Consider the following 27,482-nt stretch of genomic DNA (forward strand, 5'->3'; position numbering starts at 1 on the left):
TCAAGGCCATTCGAATCTTAGAAAAATTCCGGCCGCTTCGAAAATCCGGATGGCCTTGACCCAATTTCGAAAGTAGGTCAAGGCCATTCGAATCTTAGAAAAATTCCGGCCGCTTTGGGAATCGGGATTTGGCCTTGACCCAGTTTCGAAAGTGGGTCAAGGTCACCGGCATTTCAGAAAACGCTCCGGGCACTTTGGAATTCCAGTTTTAAGTAGAGAAACGGTTTCTTATAACTAAGGGAACAATGGGGAGAGGAAAAGAAAGGTAAAAGTGACGAGAATACATAGAATTCTTTGAAATTATATCATTTATTGTCATAGATTTACATTATACAAAGTTTTAATACATGTACATCATGTTAGAAGTCGTTAACAATGGTCAGCGTGGTCAGCAGGGGCCAGCAGAGGTCAGCAGAGGGATGCAGAGGCATGCAGAGGCATGCAGAGACTAGCAGGGGCAAGTTGTAATCGTTGTACGTTGCCAGAAGCATCAGGGGTGGTCAGCAGAGGTCAGCAGAGACTAGCAGGGGCAAGCAGTAGCAAGTTGTAATCGTTATAAGTTGTCAGAAATATAAGCGGTGGTCAGCAGAAGCCAGCAGAGGTTGGGAGAGGCTGACAGTAGCAAGTTGTAATCGTTATACGTTGTCAGAAATATAAGGGATGGTCAGCAGAGGTCAGAAAAGATCATTGGAGGCAGGTAGAAGTCCGTAGTAATCGTTACACGTTGTCAGAAATATGAGCGGTGGTCAGCAGAAGCCAGCAGGGGTTGGGAGAGGCTTTCAGTAGCAAGTTGTAATCGTTATACGTTGTCAGAAGTAACAGGAGTGGTCAGCAGCGGTCAGCAAAAGCCAGCAAAGGCCAACGGAGGTCTGTAGGAAAATTCAAAAGTACATGTAGTCGTAGCTTATACTACAGACGAGGTATACGAATAGACTTCACACCTTATGGACTGAAAGTGGCCAAATCTGACTGTCATACAGCTGAAAATTTGGGGGTGATTTTAGCGTCTTATTCTTATGGATGGCGGTCAGTTGAGAAAGTATTCTCTGAATTAATATTGATGGACAGACAGCTGTATGTGCAGACAGTGTACGTAAATGCATGTGAATTGACTATGGAAGGGATTGAAATTCATTTCTAAATCTGTTGGTAATATTACAAATAGCACGAAAATGGTAATGGGGTTTCGAGACCCCGTAAAAATGGGTCGAAAAAAACTGGGTGAAAGATCTACGTGTATACCTCGTCTGAGACAATACTCTAGAATCTTTGATGAATCAATGAGAATCGAAATTAATCTAGTGAAGAAGATCTATATTTATGATGACCTATGCAAGGCGGATCGCAGCCAATTTGCTAATATTATTTAGTTTTTAATTAATAATTGCATCACCCAGCTAAACGCTAAATAATATTACCCAGGTCTCACCACGTGGAGGTTGCTGCGAGTGGAGATCCGAAGGAAGATAGATGGAATCAAAGTTCCATCGATCTCCCTTTATATTCTTAGAAGCTAGATTACTAAACTAGAGAGATCGAAGGAACATTGCTTCCTTCTATCTCTCTAGTTTAGTTATACCAAGTAATTATTTCGTTTAAAAGAGGATGAAGGTAAATCAAGGGAGACGCGACGCGACGCGATGCTGAACCGTGCAACAGATCTTCGGATCGAATCCACACTGCCCTTAGTAGATTGATTTCTATTTCTAGAAATCGATCTATCATGGGCAGGCGACTAGATCTTTTCGGCAAACTGGACGGCCGATCACATGATTCGTTCGACGAAACAATGGTGACCGAAGCAAGCAACGAGAGTACTCTACGAGCAAGGGATTGAAATTCATTTCGAAATCTGTTAGTAATGTTACGAGTGATACGAAAATATATGATATAATTTCAAAGAATTCTATGTGTTCTCATCATTTTTACCTTTCTTCTCCTCTCCCCATTATTCCCTTAGCTATAAGATACATGCCACCTCTTCGCAAGGCCGCCAGCATTTTGGAAATGTTCCGGGCACTTTGGAAATCTGGATGGTAAAACGCCCGAGTTTGTCGAGAAGTCCATCACACCAGCGTTACAAGAAATTAAAACATCTCTTTGAACCCTAAAAACAAATATTTTCAATCATAAAAGGACCATAAAAACATATTACTTATCGATTACACTTATTTATAAAACGTGATATCAAGATTCTGAGGCACGTTTTTATTTAATAGAGTCAGATATGTGTAAAACATTCCTTATGTGTATATCAATAAAGAATCGAAATTATAATACATATATTCCATGCTTTTTATTTACGTTCCCCTCCAACCTTTCCCAATAACTTTCTAATTTTTATAAATATTATTCGACTCTAAGTAATATTTTATCAAACTCTATATATTTTTCCAATTAATTAATTATAAACGATTACTGGAAGCGATAGTTATACCTATATTTACGGTAAAAAGCATCAAAGTATAGTATACAGATCCCCTCTCGCCCCCCACGATTTGCTGACGACGTATAGTATCGCCATCTAAGAACGGGTTTCGAACTAAGCACGGAGTACGGATCCCCTCTCGCCCCCCACGATTTGCTGATGACGTATAGTATCGCCATCTAAGAACGGGTTTCGAACTAAGCACGGAGTCCAGATCCCCTCTCGCCCCCCACGATTTGGTGCAATCGTACGGTATCGCCATCTAAGAACAGGTTTCGAACTAAAAACGGAGTACAGCTACCCCCACTCCTCCTACTCCTGATACACGCTACTTACCTTGATTATTCATTAATAACTCATTTCCTGGGATTAAAATATGAATTTTTAGAGTTTAAGAATATAGTATAGACCATTGACAAGATACAAGGATACTTGTTTTAGCCATCCCATGTGTTATTAAGTAGTTATTAACCAATATCGGAAGTCTGTACACTGTTTTTAACTTTTCAACGCGACACCTTAGGGATCTATCGTTAATAATTAATTAATTAGACCATGGAGCGTAGCAAAATCGGTCCTTGAATGTTCCCAGGGATGTCCACTTGGTTCCCTAATAGCCAAAATATGTGTCTTATTGTTGAAAAGTTGATAATTCATCGATTTAAGCAGACACTAGTACAGACGTGAATGGTACGACATCCTTTATTCATTAATAACGTCTTAATTACTGGCGGAATGGTTCTAAAAACTATCCTTGAATCTTGCCAAGGGTCTATACTACATTATTCGATTCTAAAAGTTCATATTTTAATCCCAGGAAATGAGTTATTAATGAATAATCAAGGTAAGTATGCAGTGTGTATCAGGAGTAGGAGTGGGGGTAGCTGTACTCCGTTTTTAGTTCGAAACTCGTTCTTAGATGGCGATACTATACGTTTGCACCAAATCGTGGGGGGCGAGAGGGGATCTGTACTCCGTGCTTAGTTCGAAACCCATTCTTAGATGGCGATACTATACGTTGTCAGCAAATCGTGGGGGGCGAGAGGGGATCCGTACTCCGTGCTTAGTTCGAAACCTGTTCTTAGATGGCGATACTATACGTCGTCAGCAAATCGTGGGGGGCGAGAGGGGATCTGTATACTATACTTTGACGCTTTTTACCGTAAATATAGGTATAACTATCGCTTCCAGTAATCGTTTATTATTAATTAATTGGAAAAATATATAGAGTTTGATAAAATATTACTTAGAGTCGAATAATATTTATAAAAATTAGGAAGTTATTGGGAAAGGTTGGAGGGGAACGTAAATAAAAAGCATGGAAAATATGTATTATAATTTTGATTCTTTATTGATATACAAATAAGGAATGTTTCACACATTTCTGACTCTATTAAATAAAAACGTGTCTCAGAATCTTAATATCACGTTTTATAAATAAGTTACTTTGGGTAACTTCGAAGAATCGAGAAAGAGAGCATGTGTCAGCTTGCCTTTAATGTAGGCACTTCACGTTGAAGATATCATAGAAGAATACAACCTGTCTACGATGACAGATCGAATACGATTGACGATCATCGATCGTTAATTACACGATACATGGGCCTGGTAAATGCCGTTTATAACTGGGGCTCTGTAAAAGCACTGTATTTCGCTGTTCTCTCGATGAACCTGGCAGGCATCGTTGCCCTCGGACTTACCATCGTCTGGGCGGTAAGATTCGAAAGAGGCTTCGGTGGTCATCTGAACCTCGTTGCTTCAGGTTAGTTTCAACGTACACGTGCCAACATTCGGAGAACAAGACTGTTGGGTTATAATTTACCTTTGCAAATAAATCAACTTCCCAAGATAATGCGGAAGAGAGTGAGTTTCTCTCTTTGAGAAAAAGATTCAGAACGGACGGAACTTTAAACACTAATAACTTGCTAACGAAGCCTCCATCGATATTAGTATTCTTGATTTTCGTCTTATTTTAGCCTCTAGAATCTCCCATTAAAATTTTTCCCAGGGGTGGCCGAACACCCTGTATAGAGTGTTGGTGGCTTCGTCAGATAGCAACAATTAAATTCAAAAATTTCAAATCGTTCTGAAAAAATTATTTTCCGTTGCAGGGGTTAATTACAATCATTTTTGGTCATTAGACATACCCCAGAAATCCTACCCAGTTTCGAGAAAAAAATTCGAGAAGATGTGAAATTTTTCGACGGAAAAAAAAATTTTTCAAATCTTTCTGGAAAAATTATTTTCCGTTGCGGGGGTCAATTACAATCATTTTTGGTCATTAGACATACCCCCGAAATCCTACGCACTTTCGAGAAAAAAATTCGAGATGTGAAATTTTTCGACGGAAAAAAAAAATTTCAAATCGTTTTGAAAAAATTATTTTCGGTTGCAGGGATTAATTATAATCATTTTTGGTGAATAGACATATCCCCGAAATCCTACGCACTTTCGAGAAAAAAATTCTTTACCAAAAATATATGTATACGTCGAGAGATGTTGTTTAAATTTCGCGTAATACGTATGGATCGTTGTCGACTGTATGTACGGGTTAACGAGCAGATCACGACGAGCAGGTGACGGTCACGTCTGGACCACGGTGATCATCTGCGCTGCCGTTCTCTGCTCCCCTGCCTATATCCTGGCCCTCAAGTGTTTGCCGAGCTTGAAAATGGATCCAGTGGAAACTACTAATCCGGAGGATCTAGAGAAACCGGAGGAGGACAGCGCGGATCCTCGTGGCGCAAATCGTCTCCTTTTCTTCCACGTTATCGCCTGCCTGGTGTCCGGGTTCCTAGTGGCGATCTTAAACGCTACCTACTTCGCTCTGTCGAGCGGTTTCCATCAGAAGAGCCGCGACGGTTTGATCGAAGCGATGGAGAGGTACGGCAGAGACGTCGCGGCCAAGACGCGGGTGGACGCTGTTCAAACAGAGTTCGAGTGCTGCGGAGACAATGGTTACGAGGACTGGTTTCACGTACCGTGGCTGAAGCTCTCGATAGAAGGGCCCGATTACACGGAAAAGGGTCCTCGACTGGAAGGGCAGTGGGTATAATCGGAACCAAGTGCCGTTTAATCGTAAATTTCTTCTTACGATTTAACTTTTTCCTCCGACTCTCGATCCTCCCCGTGATTCTATGCCTTTTTTGCCCAGATCATTTTTCGAGACAATAAACAATTTCGTGTTTCTTTTCTCATTCCTCGATTACGCGTTAAAGAGAAATACCGGAGGACCAAGAGGAAGAATCACCGACTCCCGCAGACGTGCCATTTTCCTGTTGTTCCAACGACATTCCGAAACCTTGCGTTCACCACGATATTTTAAATCGCAATGCCGCGTATAATTACGATCCAAGCCGTTTGACCATCGCTACCGTTGGTTGTCGATCGAGGATTCTGCGTCGAGGAAAGATCGTTCGAATATATCTGGCGGGATATCTGACTCTTTTATCCGTCTATCAGGTAAGCATCGAAATTAACGCGACGTAAATAGGGCTGGAAAGAACTGTTGTTGTGTTTCCTATGCATGTATGGCGCTGCTTTCTGGGATTACGATCTCGTGAGAATCGTAGGGGGACAAAAAAGGAAAGGAGGGGGTCTCTGCTAGTGGACTCAACAGTAAGTCTTTCTAGCAGGCCCTACCTTAGACGACTGGGATATTGGAAATTTGGTCGAGGATTGTATATATAGCAACCGAGGGGTTGGTCAAGCGCTTGTGAGAGCGTGCTCTCTCTGGTAGCGAGTATGAGAAGCGACGCCACATACAGAGTGTCCCAGCTAAAGTGTGACAATCGCGATATTTCAATAACTATTGACGATACGAAAAAATGATTTATATGAAAATTGCAGGATAAAATAGGATCTTTATTTTGGCGTAAACGAAAATTTTCTCTATTTTCAGATAGTTCTGTCCCTCCTGTCTCGTTTGCTGCAAACTGCTCATAGCAACGCACTGTACATAGGGCCTCGAAACGCTCATTATCACGTTTGGATATTCTTTAAACCGGATGGTATCGTAGCTGACGAACCTCCGACACGACCGAAAGAAACCGAGGGATTGCTGCGACTGCGTAAACGACGATCGACTAAAAACTCACGCCCATCGTCTTCTATATCGACTTCCGGAACCTCCGACGAGGAAGAAGAAGTAACAGATGCTTCCATTAAACGTGGAAAATTGAAAAGCCTCGATAGAGGCTCGCGGTTGCGCACAAACAAGTTTCGAGGTTCGAAACAGAACACGTATCGATTGGAAGACGAATACGAAGGGGTCGAAGAAGCGGAACGGAATGCTACGAGGTCCACGACGGTCGTTCTAAAGGCAGATCGCGACTCGAATTCCCTTCTGTCGGCTAATTCTTCGATCGAGGACTTACCACCTCCGCCACCTCCTCCCCCGTTCCTAGCGACCTTGGACGTAGAAGAGGAGGTGAAGAGAAAGGCTACCGCAGATAACAACGAGTTTAAGGAAAGAATAATCGCGAATCGGAACTCTGGCAGGCGTATAAAGGTGTTTGAGAAATTTGGAAAGATCTGGGAGCGCCAGGATCACAGAGAATGCGGAGGGGCTGACGACGACTCGAGTAACGAGCGAGCATCGAATCGTTCTAGAAGAGGACAATCGATAAACGCGACGGACGTCTACGACAGATTTCGCGGTACTCTTCAACACACTCTCGCCAGAAGAGAAACCGTTCAAGCTCGAAAGACCAACAGAATCCACAGCCTGAGAATTTGCACGAATGTGGCGGCAGCGAAACGAAACAAGGTTCTGACTAGACTGGGCTGTAGGAACGTTCCACCATCTTACCGTTTGCTCGCCAACGTCGAGGATCAGCCATCAGCGCCGCCTCTGCCTCCGCCGAATCCGAATCCGAATCCGTCAGTGTCCTTTCGACGACAAAGGCAATGCAGTATTTGTCGTGGCCCTGTTTAGAAAAATTTAGCAATTTAGTTTTAATCTTGGAATCGATCTAGTCCCCGACTTATTATATAATAAATCCCTCCAACGACGACGATTATACTTTGTAAAATCTACTCGAATAAATGTAAAAATGTAAATATACAGTTTGTCTCGTAGAGCGATAAGTTTTCACAAAGCGCCATCGACGTGGTCGTGGAATATCCTGAATAATTGCGAACCGAGCGCAGATTGTACAATACTTGATGGTTTATTTGCCGAGAAGTAAAATACACAGGCATTTGTTACAATGGTACTGCCGAAGAATATTTCTTATGTCTTTGTAATAACATCTAGCGACAATACATCGATACTAAAAAGAGAGAAGCTGATATATTTTGTTCGATCAATTTTCCCGTTTTACCAAATACTTAACAATTATTCACGTACCAATTCTTTCTCTCTCTCTTTCTTTCTCTATTTATATAATCTCTTGCATCACCGTTTCTATTTCGTGGTTTATGTTACAATATCCGCGACTTCTCGTCTCCGTTTCCGCCTCGAGTAACTAGAAGGCGACCAGGCGGAATTCTACCAGGCTCGCGCGTCGCGCGGCAACTTAATCGCCGCGCGACAGCTGGGCCCCTCCCCCCATGACGTTTGCACCTTGCACATTTGCACGGTGGTCCCAATTGTGTTAATCTTCGCGATCGTAATTCTATTTATCGCGAACATCGAACAACGGTACGCGTGGATCGATCGGTCACGCTTCGCGGCGTGTATTGCACGTCGTTTCGAAAGGCAGCCGCGAAACGACTTGTTCCTCCGCGGCTCGAAAGAAATTGCACACGATCGAGTCGACCTTCGACATCGGTGGGATCCGAAACTGCCGAATATCGTAAAACATTGCAACGGGAATTCCAACAATCGCGACGCGTGCAATTTTCCTCGAGCCCCCCGAGCAATTTGTTTCTCCCTTAATTTGGCTGTGTCCGCCGCGCGGACAGATCGCTCGGAAAATTACTCGATCTAATAAACACTTATCGTTCACTCGTTCGCTAATTCACACACACTGTGGACCTTTTCCCTTCTCTGTTGCTACTTTATCTATCGACTCGAAATGTCTCTACGCGTCTACCTAATTACTTGAATCTGCGTATCTATACAATTTGTGAATATGTATTTAAAATTACGCGTACCACATAGACCCGGTACAGGTCCGATATGAGTTACCCGTTTAAGATACAAGGGATACCTATCTAAAATAAGTACATAATATATATATACAGGATGTTTCGGTAGAAACAAGTCGCAATGATATTTTCGTGTAAGCGTTACAAACTGGCTTCGTCGGTGGACACAAACGATTGTTTCTTTTTAAATGAAGGTTCTCTTGACTTACAATGAAACTATCCAAGGGAACATTGCAGTTATATTCTGTCTCGAAATCAAAACTTTACCACAAAAAGAAAACATCTTCCTGCTATTTAAATTAGACAAAGTAATAGACTTGTTTCTAATGAAACATCCTGTACATAAGTATAATCCTCGAGAAGGCGGTGATAAATAGTAACGACGAAGTAACAATACAATATTGCTCGATCCCGTATTATATAATGTATAATATATATAATATTTATAATAATAATAATATAACGATATTATCCAATCGCGAGTAAAGTAGCCTTTACTCGTATCGGATTCTTTCTCTCTTTTCTCTCGTAATTCTTTTTTTTTTTGTCTAAAGAGCTATTTAAGAATCTCGCCGCGCTCGTTCCATACATATATGCATGTGTATGTATGTATGTATGTATGTATGTATATTCATCGAAGTAAATAATTACGATAGGCCTAACGGTTTCGAGTCTCACTTGCTCTCCCACTCTCTCTTATTCTCACAATCACTCATTTGCTCTCTTTCTGTTTCGCAAAATTCTCTTTCACGCTCCTCTTAACACGTTCGTCCGGCGAAGCGTTCAAGGGTTACAAAGCCACTTTCTCTTTACTCCATACGTTCATCGTTATCTCGAGTAAAAAGCAAATCGAACAAGCGAAATCGAGAGGTGCAATTGTTCAATTCTCTTTTTTTTGTGCTCGACTCTACGACACAACACTCTCTGCAATAGTTTACGCGTTAAAACCGACCAAAGTTTACACGAATAATCGGGCGATTTAAAGTTTACGGAGCGACAGGCAATAGAAAGTCACGAGCACGCCATATTCTTAATTTCCGAAAGAAAAGCCTCGACTTTGGAACGGGTGGGAGAAGCAAACTACCAGACGCATTTTGCTACCAATATCACAATTGCGTAAATTTTTTCATTTCTTGTAACTCGAAGGCCTCTTAATATCGTAACGTTCGCTAAAAACATCCGTTAATTTGCAACAAGATTTAATAGAACACCCTGCCACACGTATATAGTATATCGAAATCATGCTTATCAATAATATAAATACAGTACCTGCGTGTCCGTTCTTTGTCTACATAAAAAAATCAGCGCTTTAAATCTCTCTCTCTCTTTCTCTCTCTTTCTTCTTTCTTTTCACCTTTACGGACTAATTTTGATGCTACTAGGGACGAGGGATCAACGTCAGCGCTGACAGCATCTCTGCTTTCTATGCACTCTCTTAAAGCTACAGAGGTAAGTGTAAAGATACGAATACTGTTAAGGCTGACAGCTGTTTCGAGAAACATCCCTTGTCTGCGGTGTTACGTCCGGTCCACGGTATCCGCGTCGTTTCCCGTTAATTAAACGTTAGTCCAAGTGTAAATAAATCTAAAAGAAAATCATCGAACCGTAATGATTAATCGGTCGGCTTTAGGCGCAAGGATGCAAAATATCGTAACGCGGGACGAAGCGGATACTCGTGGACCACGAAACGGAAATGAAAATCTCTCGGTGTCGTGAACGGCACACGGGGCACACGGGGCACACGGCACACAGCACACGGCATTCGATTGATTCCCGTTCGTTCAATACAAAGTAGAGGTACTTCGATTCGTGTAAATACAATAATGTACAATCTTTGTTTACTCTTCATCATCATCGTCTTGTGTCGTTCGTTTTTATTTTTTCTTTATTTATTTGGAGTTGAACCTTACTGTGACCTCGGCGCGTTACAGTGCCGAATTAAACGGAATCGATCTACGCTCTACGGTGAGTCGAGAGACAAAACGATGAACGAAAAAATTCTTTATCTACACATTTAACACACCTTTACTCGCAGCGACGTTTTCGTTGATTCGGTTATCGAATATCTTCTTCTCCATTTACCCTATCCATTCTCATTCCCCGTTCTCCGTCCCAAATTCGTTCGACCTTGCGAGAGCAAGCTTTACACGCTCCCCAATTCTTCTCTACTTCCCTCTCGTGTTCCCTCCTGTGACACCTCTTCCGGTTCCGCGGGAAGCGACTTGCTTTCGTTCTTGTTGCACGCCGACCAAGGCAAACGACCAATCGACCTAAGGTCTCCTAACGTCCATCTCGATCCGATACACGTTCTCGAACGTACGGTCGTCGGTAATGATACAATAAACGTTTTTCTCGGTATGAAATTTCAGCGACTCGATCGTTTAACACGCGTTGCACGCGGAGAATTGCATTTCTTTACACTTTTCCGGGCGGGGGGAAACTATTAACGCGATAAGTGTAATATCTATTTAATGAATTTGTCAAAAACTTTAAACTGAGAAAAGACGAATGGGTTTTTCCCTCAACAACCAATTTACACATTACTCAAAACTATCGAAGCAACTTTTCTGATGTTTTTCGCGGACTAAGGGTACCTTGTATCGCGTTAAATGGTGAGAGAAATAACGTTGCTTCTCCCACAATTTAATACGATGCTGAGTACTGAAGCCCCCCACCCCACTTGATAATGATATTTTCTCCAACACCACAAATATGTGATTTTGTTATTCAATTGCTATTTTTCGTAGTTCTATACAGGGTGTTCGACCACCCATAGGAAAAATTTTAATGGGAGATTCCAGAGGAAAAAATAAGACGAAAATCAAGAATATCAATTTCTTAACGGGACTTCGTTAAAAAGTTATTAAAAAATTAAATTCAAAAATTTCAAATCATTCTGGAAAAATTATTTTCGGTTGCGGGGGTCGATTACCATTATTTTTGGTCATTACGCATACCCCCGAAATTCTAACCACTTTCGAGAAAAAAATTCCTTACCGAAAATGAAATGTCTGACTATACATTGACCCGTTTCCCTGATATTTTTCGACGAAAAAAAAATTTCAAATCGTTCTGGAAAAATTATATTTGGTTGCAGGGGTCAATTACAAGCATTTTTGGTGAATAGACATACCCGCGAAATCCTACCCACTTTCGAGAAAAAAATTCTAATAGGTAGTGAAATTTTTAGACGAAATTAAAACATTTCAAATCGTTCTAAAAAAATTATATTTGGTTGCAGAGGTCAATTACAAGCATTTTTGGTGAATAGATATACTCTCGAAACCCTGCGCATTTTCGAGAAAAAAATTCAGTAAGAACGGAACTTTAAACGTCAATAACTTTTTAACGAAGTCTCCATCAATAAATTAGTATTCTTGATTTTCGTCTTATTTTGCCCTCTAGAATCTCCCATTAAAATTTTTTCACGGGTAGCCGAACACCCTGTAGATTTATGGAGAACGTTCCGATGCACGCCTCGTTAAATTCTCTACTATTATTGGTATCTCTTTCACCGACTATACCATACTTCGAAACTGCGTCTTACTACATCCTACTACGGCTACTTTGCGAATTATCGCGCGAGCGTCTGTCTACCTATGTATCGATCTACTATACACGGATACCTTGGTCGTAACATTAATTGCAATAACAAATTATATGGTATGAATTACCTAAATGGAGCCTCGCTGTGCGTATGTATTGTTCACGTGTGCACTTCCACACGCTGTGCAATCTACATTTCTCTGTCTGTCTCTGTGTCTGTGTGGGTCTGTGTTTGCGTGTATGCGTGTTGTGTATTTTATACATCTTTGTGTGAAACGATGTAAAACAATTTACAGCGTGTGTCGTACTCCCGTACAACCAATATCGGTTTTCCCCTGTGTGTGGCTTCTGTCGGTGACTGGGTAATCTTTAACCCTTAAACAGGCGCACACTTATTATTCAAAAAACTTTTCTCTAAATTGTCTAAGAGATTCTAACCTTTTATATATATTTTCATCATTTCCTTCGTCGCGATTTAGAAACCTTTTAGATGTAATTGTCGAGAGTGTAAACGCTATTACGAGAGGAAGAACTTGGATAAACGTGCAGTTAAGACAAAATTCATTAAACTTTACATTATTTACTTTCTCTTTGTTACTTTTTCCCGACATTTCTCGCCTCTTAAAAAACACTACCTGCTCTCGTTAAATTGACCTGGGCAACATTGCGCCGCATCTGCGTCTTCGTAAGTAGAATTCGATAATAAAGTAACTTGGTTTTTTTTTTTCTTTTCGATATTTGCGATATATAATCTAGGAAATTTTAGGAAGTAAGAATTTGCCCTCTTAAGGGTTAAAGATGATTCGTGAGGAATGTCCGAGCAGACTCGATGAAAATCAGCGGCTCGAATGCTGCCGACGGAAGCAAGAAAAAAGGGAACTAAACGTTGCGAGAACGTAATCACGACGAACCGACACTTTCAAAGATCGTTCGAGTAATCCGTGGACAAAACGTAGGGTGCGACGCGTTCAAATAGAAAATATCTATCGCGTGTTTCGGAAACAAAACTGCACAGAAAACGGGGATCATCTGCGATCGAAAATGCGACGGTCCTGCGTTGCGTCCAACCAACAACGATAAACAAACTATCTACGGGTACAACTTAAGGGGGTATTCCGGTCTAGAATGACGAATAAATCGATTTTCTTCGAGCAAAAGGCTTTAAAAACATGCGTGTAAAGCCATTTACTTCGATTCGTAAAAATAACAAAGTTTCTAGACAAGTGTTAACTGTGTTCTTTCACGAAATATTATTTTTTCTACTAACTGACACATATCTGAAAACCTGGTAGGCCGAATACTCCCTTAAACGGCGGAAAGGCATGAGCTAAAAGAATTTGATCTGCTCGTTCGATTATCTACTTGGTAACACTCGTTCGTTCTAAACGATCTATCGTTAGTCGATGCAGAAATAAACGGTGATAACTAAACAGTGAGCGCACGATCCCAAGAACGAGTAACCGAGAGTAACAGAACGTGTCTGTGGTTGTTGGTACTAGTTTTATTGTTGACACTGGTATTGTTACTGTAGCTGTTGTTATCGATAGTGATAGTGGTGGTGGTGACAGTGGAGATGATAGTATTGGTGCTGTTGGTGGCCGACGGGGTGCAGGTGGTCGAGAGTGGCCTTACTTGAGTAGTTGATGGGCTCGCTCGTTGGCCACCTTTATCCTCGTCTCGTTCGATTCGCCCTGCGTGCCAAAAAAAGAAACAAACGAAAGATCGTAACCCAACACACTGCCGTGTATCAAGATCGCGTCATTGTCGATCTCGTTACTTCAATTAATCTGCGGTCTTCTCGCTCGCGCGCCGTCGTCGTTCCATCCCTTCTAGTCTCTTTCCATCACTCTTTCCCTCACGAATTCGAGAGAATATTCAAAAAGCAACAACACAACTCGTACGCAACAGTTGCATTCGCAACCAACGACGACGACGACGACGACCCTGCGGGATTTCATCCAATAAATGAGATTCCAAAGGAATTAAATGTAAGTATACGTATACGTATACAGGGTGTTCGGTCACCCCTGGGAAAAATTTTATTGGCGGATTCTAGAGGCCAAAATAAAACGAAAATCAAGAATACCAATTTGTTGACGGAGGCTTCGTTAAAAGGTTATTAACAATTAAATTCAAAAATTTTAAATAGTTCTGGAAAAATTATTTTTGGTTACAGGAGTCAATTATAAGTATTTTTGATCATTACACATACCCCTGAAATCCTATCCACTTTCGAGAAAAAAATTCGCGCGGGTACTGAAATTTTTAGACGAAATTCAAACATTTCAAATCGTTCTAAAAAAATTATTTTCATTTGCGGGGGTCAATTTCAATCATTTTTGGTCATTACACATACCCTCGAAATCCTACGCACTTTCGAGAAAAAAATTCCTTACCGAAAATACAATGTCTGACCATACCGTTGATTGATTCCCCTGAAATTTCATAATACTTTCAAATCGTTCTGGAAAAATTATTTTCGGATGCGGGGGTCAATTACAATCATTTTTGGTGAATAGACCTACCCCCGAAATCCTACCCAGTTTCTAAAAAAAAATTCAATAATGTCGGAACTTTAATCGTTAATAACTTTTTAACAAAGCCTCGATCAACAAATTGATATTCTTGATTTTCGTCTTATTTTGGCCTCTAGAATCTCCCATTAAAATTTTTCCCAGGGGTGTAACACCCTGTATACTGTTGTTTCCAAGTCTGGGATATTCCGCGTTTCATTTCGTTCAAGGTGATCATATCGTACAGCAGAACATAGCGAGAACTTGGGATTGTTGTAAAATACAATTAAAACATTTTCTATTTCAACGATCGATCCCAGACTTTCGACAGCAACCACGTACGTATAGTGGTGGACACAGGAAATATAGCGAGAACTTTGGACACGCTCGTTTCATTTGTCAAGCGATATCTATCCTTGTCGAGTGAAATTGATACGAATAAAAATGGTGCACCGTTCGGAGCAGCAAATTTAGTACAATTTCGAAAGTTTTGTTACGAACTCGCTATGTTCCCTCCACCGAGTATATACGTGTACGATCAATCGTAAAAGTATCGTAGAAAGTAGCTGGACGACACCAACAGCGAAGAAGATGACGCGCGCTCGCGTGCGATTACGGGGGTACGAACTAAACGACACGTAGGAACTACCAAAGTACACGACGCGAGAGACCTGTGAGACACGCGTGGAGGAGGTATCGATGCGACCCCGGCAAGTAACTCGATGATTTCGTTGTAGTAGAAACAGGTGGATCGAGTTGGAGACACGAGTTGGGTTAACGAGTTGACGATGTCCGACCGACGACGAGAAGGCAGAAGAAAGGGCGTGGTAGGCGTGGTAGGCGTGGTGGAGCGTAATATACATATATAATATACACTCACACTATATACGTATGCATATATACACAAAACACACGCACACGCACACGCTATCTCTCTCTCTCTCTCTCTCTCGCACGCCATATATATATAGATATACACATACAGTGTGTGCATATATATACATGTATATTTATATACTTTTTTTTTTGTAATATTTTGGGCTCGAAGGATACGGATACGTGGGTGGAGAGACGCATTTTACTTGAGCAGGTCGTGCGCACGCTGATTCGCCACGGCTATCCTTGTTTCGTTTGACTCGCCCTGCGGATTATCATAGTATGGATTTGGTCATACGTGGCACAAAATGAGAATCTATCAAGTCGAACGTAAAGGCAAGAAACAACAGTGAACGGAGTAGAGAACAAAGTAGGAAGGAAGAAAGAAAGAAAAAAAAAATATCGAAAACAAAGGGCGAACAAAGCGTGTGAGGAGAGGATCGCGGCGATCGTCGACAGAGCGATCGATGTCGGTGCAATTGTTGTTTATCTCGCATATTCCGATTTGCTTTTGCTTCCTCTTTCTTTTCACTTTTCGACGTGATATATATGCAACGTGTATGGCCGAACACAGAAAACAGCCCGTGAACAGTGACGAAAAGAAGAGATGACTGGTTGTGCGATGACGAGAGAGGGAGTAAAAGGACGGCTAGTCGTGCGGTGCACGTGCGTACGCATGCCAAAATGAGAAACGAAACAATCGTCGATCATTCGTCGAAATCAATATCCGTCTCCATATCGATCTTCCTGGCGCGTTCCCTCGACGATTGTTTCGTTCTTGAGAATAGAACTTCCGTGCCAATACAACAATTTTATATACAGGGTGTTCGACCACACTTGGGAAAATATTTTAATGGGGAATTCTAGGGGCCAAAATAAGACGAAAATCAAGAATACCAATCTGTTGATCGAGCCTTCGTTAAAAAGTTATTAAAGTTATTAAAGATACGTCAGTAGAGCTTCTCATGCTGAGTGAGAACCACTGTCATGCGCACGCAGCTATTCGCAGATAGCTGTTCTACAGGCGGAACTTTAAACGTTAATAACTTTTTAACGAAGCCTCCATCGACAAGTTGGTATTCTTGATTTTCGTCTTATTTTGGTCTCTAGAATCTACCATTACAATTTTTCCCAGGGGTGGCCGAACACTCTGTATACATACATACATACACATACATATATACATGTATGTGCATATACGTATGTAAATACATAGATAAGAGATAGAAATAAATACGGAGAACGTTCTATCGAATGCGTTCTCCTCGAAAGAGACTTAATCCCGTCTTAGAAGCAGGGACTTCGTAGCTGCGAGCTATACACAATATGTATAAGCGTTAGAAAGTTTATATTCAATTATGCAAGATTATTAGGATGAAAGTATCAGAAAATCGTAACTATTACACGGTACGTATAATAATATGATAAATAATACCGGTGGAATGATCTCTGTTTAAAAAGAATCTTTCAACATTCGATATTTTTCATTTCAGTACAAGTCCCTGCTTAGAAGTCTCTTCGCGAAGGAATCACGCGAACCATTACACACGTCGATTTCGATGCAAACCTTATGAATTGCTAGAGAGACCCTTCGACTCCCTACTCATCTAAAAAAACAGATTCATGGAAATCGATGTACAATATACGAAATTTCCATAGTTACACGCAACTTCTCGTAATAATTATCTACTAAATTGCTTCATTAACAGAAATGAAATAGAACTCTGTCAATAGTTCCCGTACTTGGTAACGAGGACAAGAACAAACTTCGCAGAAAGAAACGTAAAGAAATGTTCCGAGCCGAGTATATTTACCAACTGCTACGCCACGTAGATGGAAAACTACTCTTTATTAAACGAAAGCACAGTAAAGTTAAGCCTTCCTCTTTGTTTATAGTAGAAAAGGTTTCATGAAACTATGGAGATTTTGTTGAGCTGTGTAATATTATCGCGTGGTTCTATCGCAAGTCCAAGGTAAAAATCGTGGAAAAGGTAGAAGGGGACATTGGGGTCGCTACGAGGAAAAACACGGTATGTATTCGCTCGATACGGAGCCCATCGTCGGCGGCCAGAAATCTCATGATTAGACGTATGTACGTTGCGGCAATCGCAAAAAGAAAAGCTGGCAAACTGCTTCTCGTATAAAGCGTAACACGTCTTCCGCGTCAACTTTCGTTTAGCCAGTGTGCCAGCTTCTCGTCGGTGACGAAAGTTTTATGGTTGATCCTGGCGACCGCCAAGTTGAACGCGCGAGGACAAACTGCGACTTCCGAAGACCAACAAACGGGATAATAATTTCGAACAATCGGGCAAATTTTCTTCGCGACCGACGAATAGAAATATCTCAATTTCGCTCGTTAACCACCTTTTGCCCAAATCTGGTTCCGAGTGATCGTTGGAGGAACGAGGGGAACCATGGACGGAAGGATAATCAAAGGGCGTGCAGAATGTTCCTAAAGTAAGTATCAAAAATTTGGGTACATCCTCTACTCGCCGTAACGATGAAACAATATTGGATTTTTTATCGTTACGGATAGTAGAGTATACATACAGGGTGCTCGGCCAACCCTGGGAAAAATTTTAATGGGAGATTCTAGAGGGCAAAATAAAACGAAAATCAAGAATATCAATTTCTTGACTGAGGCTTCGTTGAAAAGTTATTAACGTTTAAAGTTCCGTCGGTACTGAATTTTTTTCTCGAAAATGCGCAGAATTTCGGGGGTATGTCTATTGACCAAAAATGATTGTAATTGACCCCCGCAACCGAAAATAATTTTTCCAGGACAATTTGAAACTTTTCAATTTTGTTGAAAAATTTGTCTACCTACTCGAATTTTTTTCTCGAAAACGCGTAGGATTTCGAGGGTATGTCTATTGACCAAAAATGATTATAATTGACCCCCGCAACTAAAAGTATTTTTTTTAGAACGATTATGAAATTTTTTTTTCGCCGAAAAATTTAGGCACCTACCCAATTTTTTTTCTCGAAAGTGGGTAGGATTTCAAGGATATGTGTATTCACCAAAAATGCTTATAATTGAACCCTGTAACGATAAATAATTTTTCCAGGACGATTTGAAATTTTTGAATTTAATTGCTAATGACTTTTTAACGAAGCCTCCATCAACAAATTGGTATTCTTGATTTTTATTTCATTTTGGCCTCCAGAATCCCCCATTAAAATTTTTTCCCCAAGGGTGGCCGAACACCCTGTATACTCCTGAAGTTTGGTTAATTATTTGAACAACACCCTGTACAAGAAAGCGAAAGCGACAACGAACGTGTGTTGTGCATCGCTCTGAGCGCGTGCATCGTGAGATAAAAAACCTCGCATGCTCCGTGAAGAGAAAAAATATATAGCGGAGCTAATCGTACGTAATGGTAATTCATCATTTCCAACAATTATTTTCGACGTGTTCAGACCTTGCTCTTCCCATCGCTAATCCCATCCCTCTTCTACGGGCAATTTTACCAACGATCAAAGACGAATCGACTGGTGTTTCTCAGTCAACAGGTTGACAAAGGGTAACGGATACGAGCAAACTCCGAACATATCCGGCGATCTGACGATTTCCTCGAGCTCGAACGCCGTCTCGTCGCAACCGAACAACGAGAACGCGAAAATCGTTTCCTCACCTTGCGATTAATCCTATCAATTTGCCGATTCTGATTCTCCAACTCGCTGCCCATGTCGATCGCCATATTTCTCAGATTGCTGATCATCGTATTCACTTGACCCATGTTCTCTTCCATCTCCGTTTCACGGGCATCGTTCGTGATCTTGGCGATGTAGCCGCTCTGAGGGCCAAGGCCGTTGCGATCGTCCATCACCCGTTGGGGCTGATTGTTCACCACCTTACCGTCATCATTACCTTTCCACGTACCCTCGTCTTCCTTGAAGCTGGCGCTCCTGTTTCAAACAGCAATCAATCGATTAGCCAATCCGTACCGCCAAACATGCATCGAAACAAACACACCGAGAAACTGTATTAATTACTAAACGCTAACAAATAATTTACGAATAACAGAAATCAGATAACCAATGCATGTATACAATTTTTTAAAACTGTTTCCATTTCCATTCGATATTAAATACGATAATTTAACGCACAGGAAACCGAGGAAATTTCTACAAGAACGGTCTCTCGAATAACTAAATATTTTTCTTTTTTAAACCTACTAACTTCGTGACGAAATTCGTGAACCTGTTCTTGTACAAATTTCGTCCACTGTGGTTGGGGTCCTTGGTTTAAAGTAATAATTTTTTTAGTCAAGAAGAACGCGCGCGTGTGTGTAGGTGTGTAGGTGTGTGTGCTGTAAATCAGAAGGTTTCGATCGCAGACAGTGAAAGCAGACAGTAAAGCGATTTTGGGACAGTCCTACTTGTTGCACGGAAGAACGCAGAGGCCGCAGCACTTTTCCATTCCGGTGAGATTTTTCTCGGCCTCCCGCATGTCGGCGTTGATCTGGTCCATGCCCTCCTCGATTCTGTCCAGTTGTTCTATTTCATCGTACGAGAAGAAAACGTTAAAATCGTTCCCCGCGAATCTCCGCTGCGTCGACTCGAAAGAGAATGGACACGCTTAAAAATAAATCTCAAAGGATCATAGCAATCTACGCAACGCGTCGTTTCTACTCAAATCAACAAAAGAAAAAAGAAAACGAAAAAAAGGGAAAGTAAATACTGTCCGATTCTCTTTCGAAGATTCATTTTTTATTCATTTTTAAAAATTGGACCGTCGTTTCCCGGATCGTCGAGAAACAAAGCACCCTCTTTTCTGCGCCATTATTCATGTACGATTCTCTAAATTTCGATCGAAAATTCGATCGAAGGTATTTGACAAATGCTGAGCTGCCAGTACTCTGTTCCTTGATCCCGAACGACGATCAAAGGCTTTGTATCTTGCGAGGGGTCGTCGAGAGAATCACCGTTTCATCTTCGTGCAAAGAAACTGAATTAAAATTGATAACTATCCAAGTATTTATAAACTTTTCTGTCTCGAATTGGGAACTTATTTTATAAAAACCTTCTCAATTCCTCGATTAATCAGTGACGGTGGCTAGAGGTTGACGTTTTCGAGACCAAGAGAACAGAAAATGGCGTAAAAGTTCTCGCTGTAACGACAAAACGAAGGGTACCGCGATGATATCTCCCGTCGAACGATCCTCGATAAAGGAAACTAAAAAAAACTAAACGAGTGCAACGAAAGTGCAACAATTAAGCAAGAGTCTCCCTACTAAGGGTTTTTAAATTCGGGTGAGTAGTAGCTCTGTATGTACTGGGGGGTGTAACGGTGGGTATAATCTGAGGGTAACTGGGTAAAAATTGAACCAAGTATACTTAACGAGTAAGAGTATAACGCGTTGTTGATGCTACTATATTACAAATGTGCCGTTAAACGCAGGTAAGTAGAGCTGCAAATAAGTGGTACTGACTTACACCGTGCCGGATGTAACGAAGAGAGACGTTTAAACGTGATGCGCGCGTGTCATGCGACCCGATACATCTGTATTATTCTTTCTTTGCATTTCTTTCTCTGTTTCATTGTCGTCTATTTGTTTTGTATTTGTTTCTCTCTGTTTTTGTTCGTTCGCCTTCGTGCGATTACGTTCACGTAAGGAAACGGAGTAAGAATATAGGAGGAAGCAGACGGAGAACGATAGAACGCCGAAATAGAAATAGAAATAGAAATAAAGAGAGAAAGAGAGAGCGCATAACAGGCAGAAATATAATAGAACGAGATTAAGAATGCGAGAAATATAGGCGAAGAGAAAGAAAAATTGAAAGAGAGGAGAGAAGGTGCCAAGAGGAGAAGTGAGCAGAGCGAGTGTTCGATGATAAAAATCAAAGGAGCGAGGAAGAAAACGAAGGGTAGGAAAATAGTGAATGCAAGTAGAAGGGATGGTCGAGACGAGAAAAATCGAAGGTAAAAGAAAATGCAAGGGGGAACGTAAACGATCTGAAAGCTGAAGGTGGTGAGAAGATGTCAGTGGAAACGAATCCCGTGATCGTTTTTTTTTTTTAGTGCTTTTTGGTTAGTATAGATTGACGAGTTCTCGGTTAGAAACTGAACGTCGACGGAAGCGGGATTGCACAGTGTCTGGACGATATTTGCACGCAATTAGTGTTGTGTGCAGACATATACAACATTTGTATGTATAATGGTAATAATAATGTACGTATAGGTATTGTATATCGGCGGGTGGACGGTATACAATACGCAAAAATACGCACAACTTCTCGAATGTTGATTTTGTGTCGGTCTAGATCGAATACAGGTGTCTGTGCGTGCGTGTACGTTTGTACATTTCTATGCGCACCAGCGATCGTTGAAGTTGCCACGAGGTCATGGGAAATCCCATTAGAATTTCGTGATCTTGCGACACAACTTCAACGATCGCGAGTGTACATCTTATGCGTACATATACGTTAGGATGGTCCTTACTTATAGGTGAAAATTAGAATCGACTAAGTTCGAGGTCCACGGAATCGAAAACCGTGGAAAACAGAATCTCTCAGCAAACGCAGAATTATACGAGCCACTTCGACACGAGTTGTGCAGAATTGCTATTCGATTACTCCAGGAATCATAATTAATAAATGATCAAGTGACGGATAGGGTGATATCGTAACAGAAACAAAGCCTGTATCGCTTGCAATATATCTGCATATTAAAACCATTTTGGGGAGGGAGAGAAATTCCTAAAATAAAATAAATTTCTAGAAAATTCAAGGGTGAAGAATGAGGACCACCCTAATATATATGCACGTGTACACACAGACGCGCATATACGCACACACATACACGGAGAAACTTTTTTGTGAAGATATACGCGTTTTTAACATTTGGTAAGTATAATGTTTGTATGTCTAGATTTGAAATGGCTTACCGCCTTGCTCGTCCAGCATTACGAGAGTTTTCATCCCGACCTCGTGGCTCTAAACAGGCAACCGACCAATCAGCGGCTGTGTTAACACACACAGGAAGGATACAGGAAGCACCGTCGAAACGCTCCCTCGCTTCGCTCCGCAACGCGACGCGACGTCTCTACGCTCGCGTGGAGAACCATTTTACGCACAGGTTTTTTTAACCGTGTTAAAAAAAAGAACGATAAATCGCCCGAAGTACCAGACTGCCGCGTTCGTCGATCGCAGACGGATGAGAGAGTCTAGAGAAAGAAGCGACAGGAAACGGTTTACGTTAGAACACCGATTCAAGTGGAGGATCTATCGTACTCCGCGTCACTTTTCGTTTCTTTCCTATTTTTTTTCCTTTTCTTCTCTTCTCTTCTCTTCCCGCCTTTCCTCGCGTTTCCCGTTACTCGTTTCAGATTTCTCGATCGAGGAAACTCGTTGTCTCCCGTCGAAAAGAATAGATAATTGGAGGAGCGAGAGGGCGCGTACAACGACGATATTTCATCGTGATTCATTAATTCTACTGTGGATCAGGCTCTGCTGGAGGACCAGGATATATATATACATATCGTTTGTGCTCGTTAGGCGAAATTAGATGCAGATATACGGAGGACTCTGTAGCGGAATAGTTGGATTTACCAACTGAGAAACCGAAATGTTTGGAGGGCTCAAGGTGCCCGGAAGGATGGTTGAGGCTCCTCTGCTTCATTCGAGCGCACGAGTGGCAAAGAATCCAAAGTATAGTCGTAAAATGAAACGGCACCCGCGAGGGTAAACGAAAATGTAATATGACTACTCGTAGAAACGATCGACGAAGCGAAGAAGCGACTATGTCGATCGATGGGACGAGTCGATTCGCCGAGAGGGTTGGTAAATCCAACTTTCCCGTTTTCGGGACAGAAGAACGCTTCGTGGATAGGGATCGATTTATCGGGTACGTCGATCTGTGAAATTTCCAAGATCAAACAAGATTAGAGACAGTTGCAATAACATAGCAGTATTAGACGGCGGAAACGTGGTTACACGCTCTGGCGTATCGCTTCTCGTGGATCGGTTGCGAGAAGAATCTCGTCGAGGCTGGTGATCGAGTCTGGGATCCAAGATTCGGGAGTAATGAACGCACGGATTATGAGGGAGAACGATGCTGGATATTTGTATCGGATGAACCGAATCGAGTTAGTGGCAAAGTGGCGCGTTAGCGATGATGCGAGAAGTCTGATATGTTAAAATAGGAGCAGACACAGGCAGAAGCAGATTAAAAGGAAGAAAAGACACGCTTCGTTTTTTTTTTTCCAGTCTAGGCACTCGAGAGTACCGTGGCGCTGTAAGATACAGAATTGAAGGTTGTTTTTTAGCTAAAGGACAGAAAAAGAGATCAAGAATCAGAGATGAACACGCGTCACGATTTACCGAGAGCCAGGCTATCTCGGGCCCAGTCCGTACACGTAATGTCGTCGGGGTACCCGCCCAACCCTACCATACACATACGTAGACCTGGTGTTTACCGATCGAATCGTTGTCCGCGGAAGTCTCGAGCATAGGTAACTCTCAAAAACGAAACGAGCCAAAATTTACGCGGTTAAAAATTGTCGACAATCTATCGTACCTAAACCAAGCAATTTAAAAGTTATCGAAACACCAATAGGTTGTAACATTTCTTTCAAAGTCGTCGACTATTTGAATACGATCGGCAAAACCAATTTTTGTGCGGATAAAAGTGTTACGTAATAGTAAGTTGAATCGTAACGCATTAAAGTTATTATTATAGATATTACTGTAGGCTCGTGGAAGCAAAGCTCGCGTCGATTTTTCAAACACGGTTCAAGTGTATCCCCCTTCGTCGAGAAATTTAATCGCGCCCCTTTATTTTTAATTTTGGTTCATATTTTTTTAAAAAAATTCTCTCGTAGTTGTTCGAAAAGAGAATAATCATTTTTTAAAAAACTTTATTTTGGTTGTTGTTTGTTTATTGCTGAGGGAACTGCTTACCGCCTTGATGGTCTAACATCGTCAGAGTGTTCGCTGCGACATCCTCGCTCTACGACAGGGTCGAAGGGCCCACACGTTAACGGAAACGAAAGATCGTTCAGTGATGCGCGTGAACAACTGCGAAATTAAGTCAGAGACAAACAAGCAGCCCGCGTGCACGCCTTGCCACAGGAGGGATCACGGATTATGCTTCGGGGAATACCGAACGACGCTGACAACAATGAATTTCGTATTAGCTTTACGACGACGATAATCGGACGATTAAACGGGAAAGGTCGTCGCGACGGTCGAACAGGTGGTTCGTTCGTCGAACATATTTGCCTCCTTTCTCACGAAGAATTTTCACGCGGTGCTGCAATATGATTCGATGGAATCCGCGTCGTGTGACAAAACGTGCCGGGTTGTAATCAAACAGAAACTTCATAATATTCATCTATGAAAGGAAATAAGAAAAAAAGAAAAGAGTACGTTCAAAATGTGCATCCGCGCGAATCGTAAAATACGGTCAAGGACCAAGACTTTCGAGATAATTTCTCCTTATTTTTCACAATACTGCACGGACGTACACCTTGAACGTACGGTAAGTCGGAACGAAACATACAGGGTGTTCAGCCACCCCTGGGAAAAATTTTAATGGGGGATTCTAGAGGCTAAAATAAGACGAAAATCAAGAATACTAATTTGTTGATTTGAAGTTACACCTGTACTGAATTTTTTTCTCGAAAATGCGCAGGATTTCGAGGGTATGTCTATTCATCAAAAATGATTGTAATTGACCCCCACAGCTAACAATATTTTTTTTAGAACGATTTGAAATATTTTAATTTCGTCGAAAAACTTCACAACCTTCTCGAATTGTTTTCTCAAAAGTGAGTAGGATTTCGGGGGTATGTCTAATGACCAAAAATGACAGTAATTGACCCCCACAGCTAACAATATTTTTTTCAGAACGATTTGAAATATTTTAATTTCGTTGAAAAATATCAGGGAAACGTGTCAACGTATGGTCAGACATTTCATTTTCGGTAAGGAATTTTTTTCTCGAAAACGCGCAGGATTTCGGGGGTACATCTATTCACCAAAAATGCTTGTACTTGACCCCTGCAACCAAATATAATTTTTTTAGTATGATTTGAAATTTTTTAATTTCGTCTAAAAATTTCAGTACCTACTCGAATTTTTTTCTCGAAAGTGGATAGGATTTCGAGGGTATGTCTAATGACCAAAAATGATTGTAATTGACCCCCGCAACCGAAAATAATTTTTCCAGAACGATTTGAAATTTTTGAATTTAATTTTTAATAACTTTTTAACGAAGCCTCCATCAAGAAATTGGTATACTCGATTTTCGTCTTATATTGGCTTCTAGAATCTCTCGTTAAAATTGTTACCAGGGGTGGTCGAACACCCTGTATAAGAATACAATGATGAAATGATAAAAGGAGAAATGGCGCGCGAATAAACAGAACGATGACGTAAAGACGACGACATGATTTTCCGTAGAAACTAGTAGCGAGAAAACATACTGGTGCAGAGTCGTACTAGGTATACAGCTAAAAGTTTATATGTTTCTCTCAACTCTTGACACACAGCGGGGACACTGACGCGAACGTCTCTGCTTTGCACCATGCGCTGCGCACTGCTAAGATAATATTCGAATAAACGATATCGGTATACAGTTTTCTAGTTTCGAGTAAAGGTTAAACGCAATAATTATGCATCGAATCGATCAAAAGCCACGGATATTTTTGTTACAGGGAGGGGGGGAGAGGCGGAATAAATATAGTAGCGAACAGTCTAAGGAGCGATAAACCTTTTCGCTTTTCACTCTTGTTGTTGTTGTTCGCTTCTCTGACCGATCGGCGGAAGCATAATTAGTCACGAATCGAATCGAATCGAATCGAGTAATCGCACTACTATCGCATATATGTAATATGTACACGACGGTATTTTACAAACTCTCAGATCAAAAAGCGAAAGATAATAAATACCTACATGGTAAGACGACGGTCGACAAGTACGTTCGATGCAAAACGGGTTAAAAATAACAGGGTTGAAACACAGAAAAATATATGTATACATATATAATGTATATCGAGTACGTATCCAGAATGGCCCGATAACTATTCACGCTTTAATTGTTTCCGATATGCCAGCTGGAGGACAATTTGACAAACCGAACGTTGCACGGTGAAAAATAGTTCGTTTAGTATCCACGTATACACTGAGTTTCCTCCGCAGAAAGAACTGCGTCAAATAAATTAATTTATTTAGTTACAAAATTAAATTTTTTAATTTCTTTCCTTACATTTTTTCAGGGCATAAAAAACAAATTTAACGATATTCTAAACCACGCAGCTACGATTTATTGCGTTAATAAATATTTTATAAATCGTCATCGAACACGACCTTCGTACCTCTAAAACAATTCCACCTACAAAGAATTTGTTATTTTACAACTACGAAACGATAACCCTTCCTCTATCGTGCAACTTCCGTGCGATTAATTTTCCATTCCATGCTGCATTTTTAGCAACAAATAAGGTGCTAATAGTTCTTGGATCGCTCTATATACACACTCGTTATAGGCTGACCTATTTTAATTCATAAATGAAGTTGTCGTGGAAAGCAAAGTCTAAACAGCAGTTTTCAACGTCCAACTTTTTCTCTGCTTCTATTAAAATTTCTTTACAAAACGTACGACTCTATTTCTATTCTGGAAATTTACTTTATTTCGCACCTGGTAAAGAGCGTTTAAAACAAATTGGATAAAAAGTTACTAATATAGATAGCCCGATCCTACGTTGAATAAAAAAAAAAAGAAACAAAATTTCGACGACGTTGCACAACTTTGCATACAAAAAGAAATATAATGTTTTTAGTCAACTCCTGATCTTCAACCTTCTTTCTATTCGGCGTGCTTTCCGAGATAAATGCATTTATAGGTTAAAATAAGGCACCCAGTACAGTAGAAAATAAAAATTACGACAGAACGAGAAAGACAAACATCTACTGCTAAAACGTTTATGAATTGTAAAAACTCTGTTCATGTTTTTACGCTAAATAAAAGAGGTAGGAGGTTGTATGTACATATACGTATATATATACACACACATACATAT

The 27,482-nt window shown here is 41.0% G+C and overlaps 2 protein-coding genes across 8 annotated transcripts in view; one reads left to right on the forward strand and one right to left on the reverse strand.

Moving 5' to 3' along the window:
* The first annotated feature begins 3,967 nt into the window (after positions 1-3,967).
* LOC143349974 (uncharacterized) lies at positions 3,968-7,477 on the forward strand. The gene is made up of 4 exons (XM_076781671.1): positions 3,968-4,190; positions 5,005-5,473; positions 5,647-5,890; positions 6,330-7,477. The coding sequence occupies exons 1-4, from the start codon at positions 4,028-4,030 to the stop codon at positions 7,362-7,364; spliced, it is 1,911 nt and encodes a 636-aa protein (XP_076637786.1). The 5' UTR covers positions 3,968-4,027; the 3' UTR covers positions 7,365-7,477.
* Positions 7,478-7,580: 103 nt separating this feature from the next.
* The window catches only part of Snap25 (Synaptosomal-associated protein 25kDa), a 40,954-nt gene continuing 21,052 nt past the window's right edge, over positions 7,581-27,482 (reverse strand). For 3 of the 7 annotated variants that reach the window (XM_076781674.1, XM_076781675.1, XM_076781673.1), the window contains 3 exons: positions 19,839-19,956; positions 19,092-19,365; positions 7,581-13,758 (listed from right to left, as the gene is read on the reverse strand). In XM_076781674.1, the coding sequence (XP_076637789.1) occupies positions 13,696-13,758; positions 19,092-19,365; positions 19,839-19,956 (455 nt within the window). In that variant the 3' untranslated portion in view covers positions 7,581-13,695. The other 4 variants (XM_076781678.1, XM_076781676.1, XM_076781681.1 and 1 more) reach the window with 4 other exon arrangements.

This window comes from Colletes latitarsis, chromosome 14 (assembly GCF_051014445.1).
Source record: "Colletes latitarsis isolate SP2378_abdomen chromosome 14, iyColLati1, whole genome shotgun sequence".
NCBI classification, from domain to species: domain Eukaryota; kingdom Metazoa; phylum Arthropoda; class Insecta; order Hymenoptera; family Colletidae; genus Colletes; species Colletes latitarsis.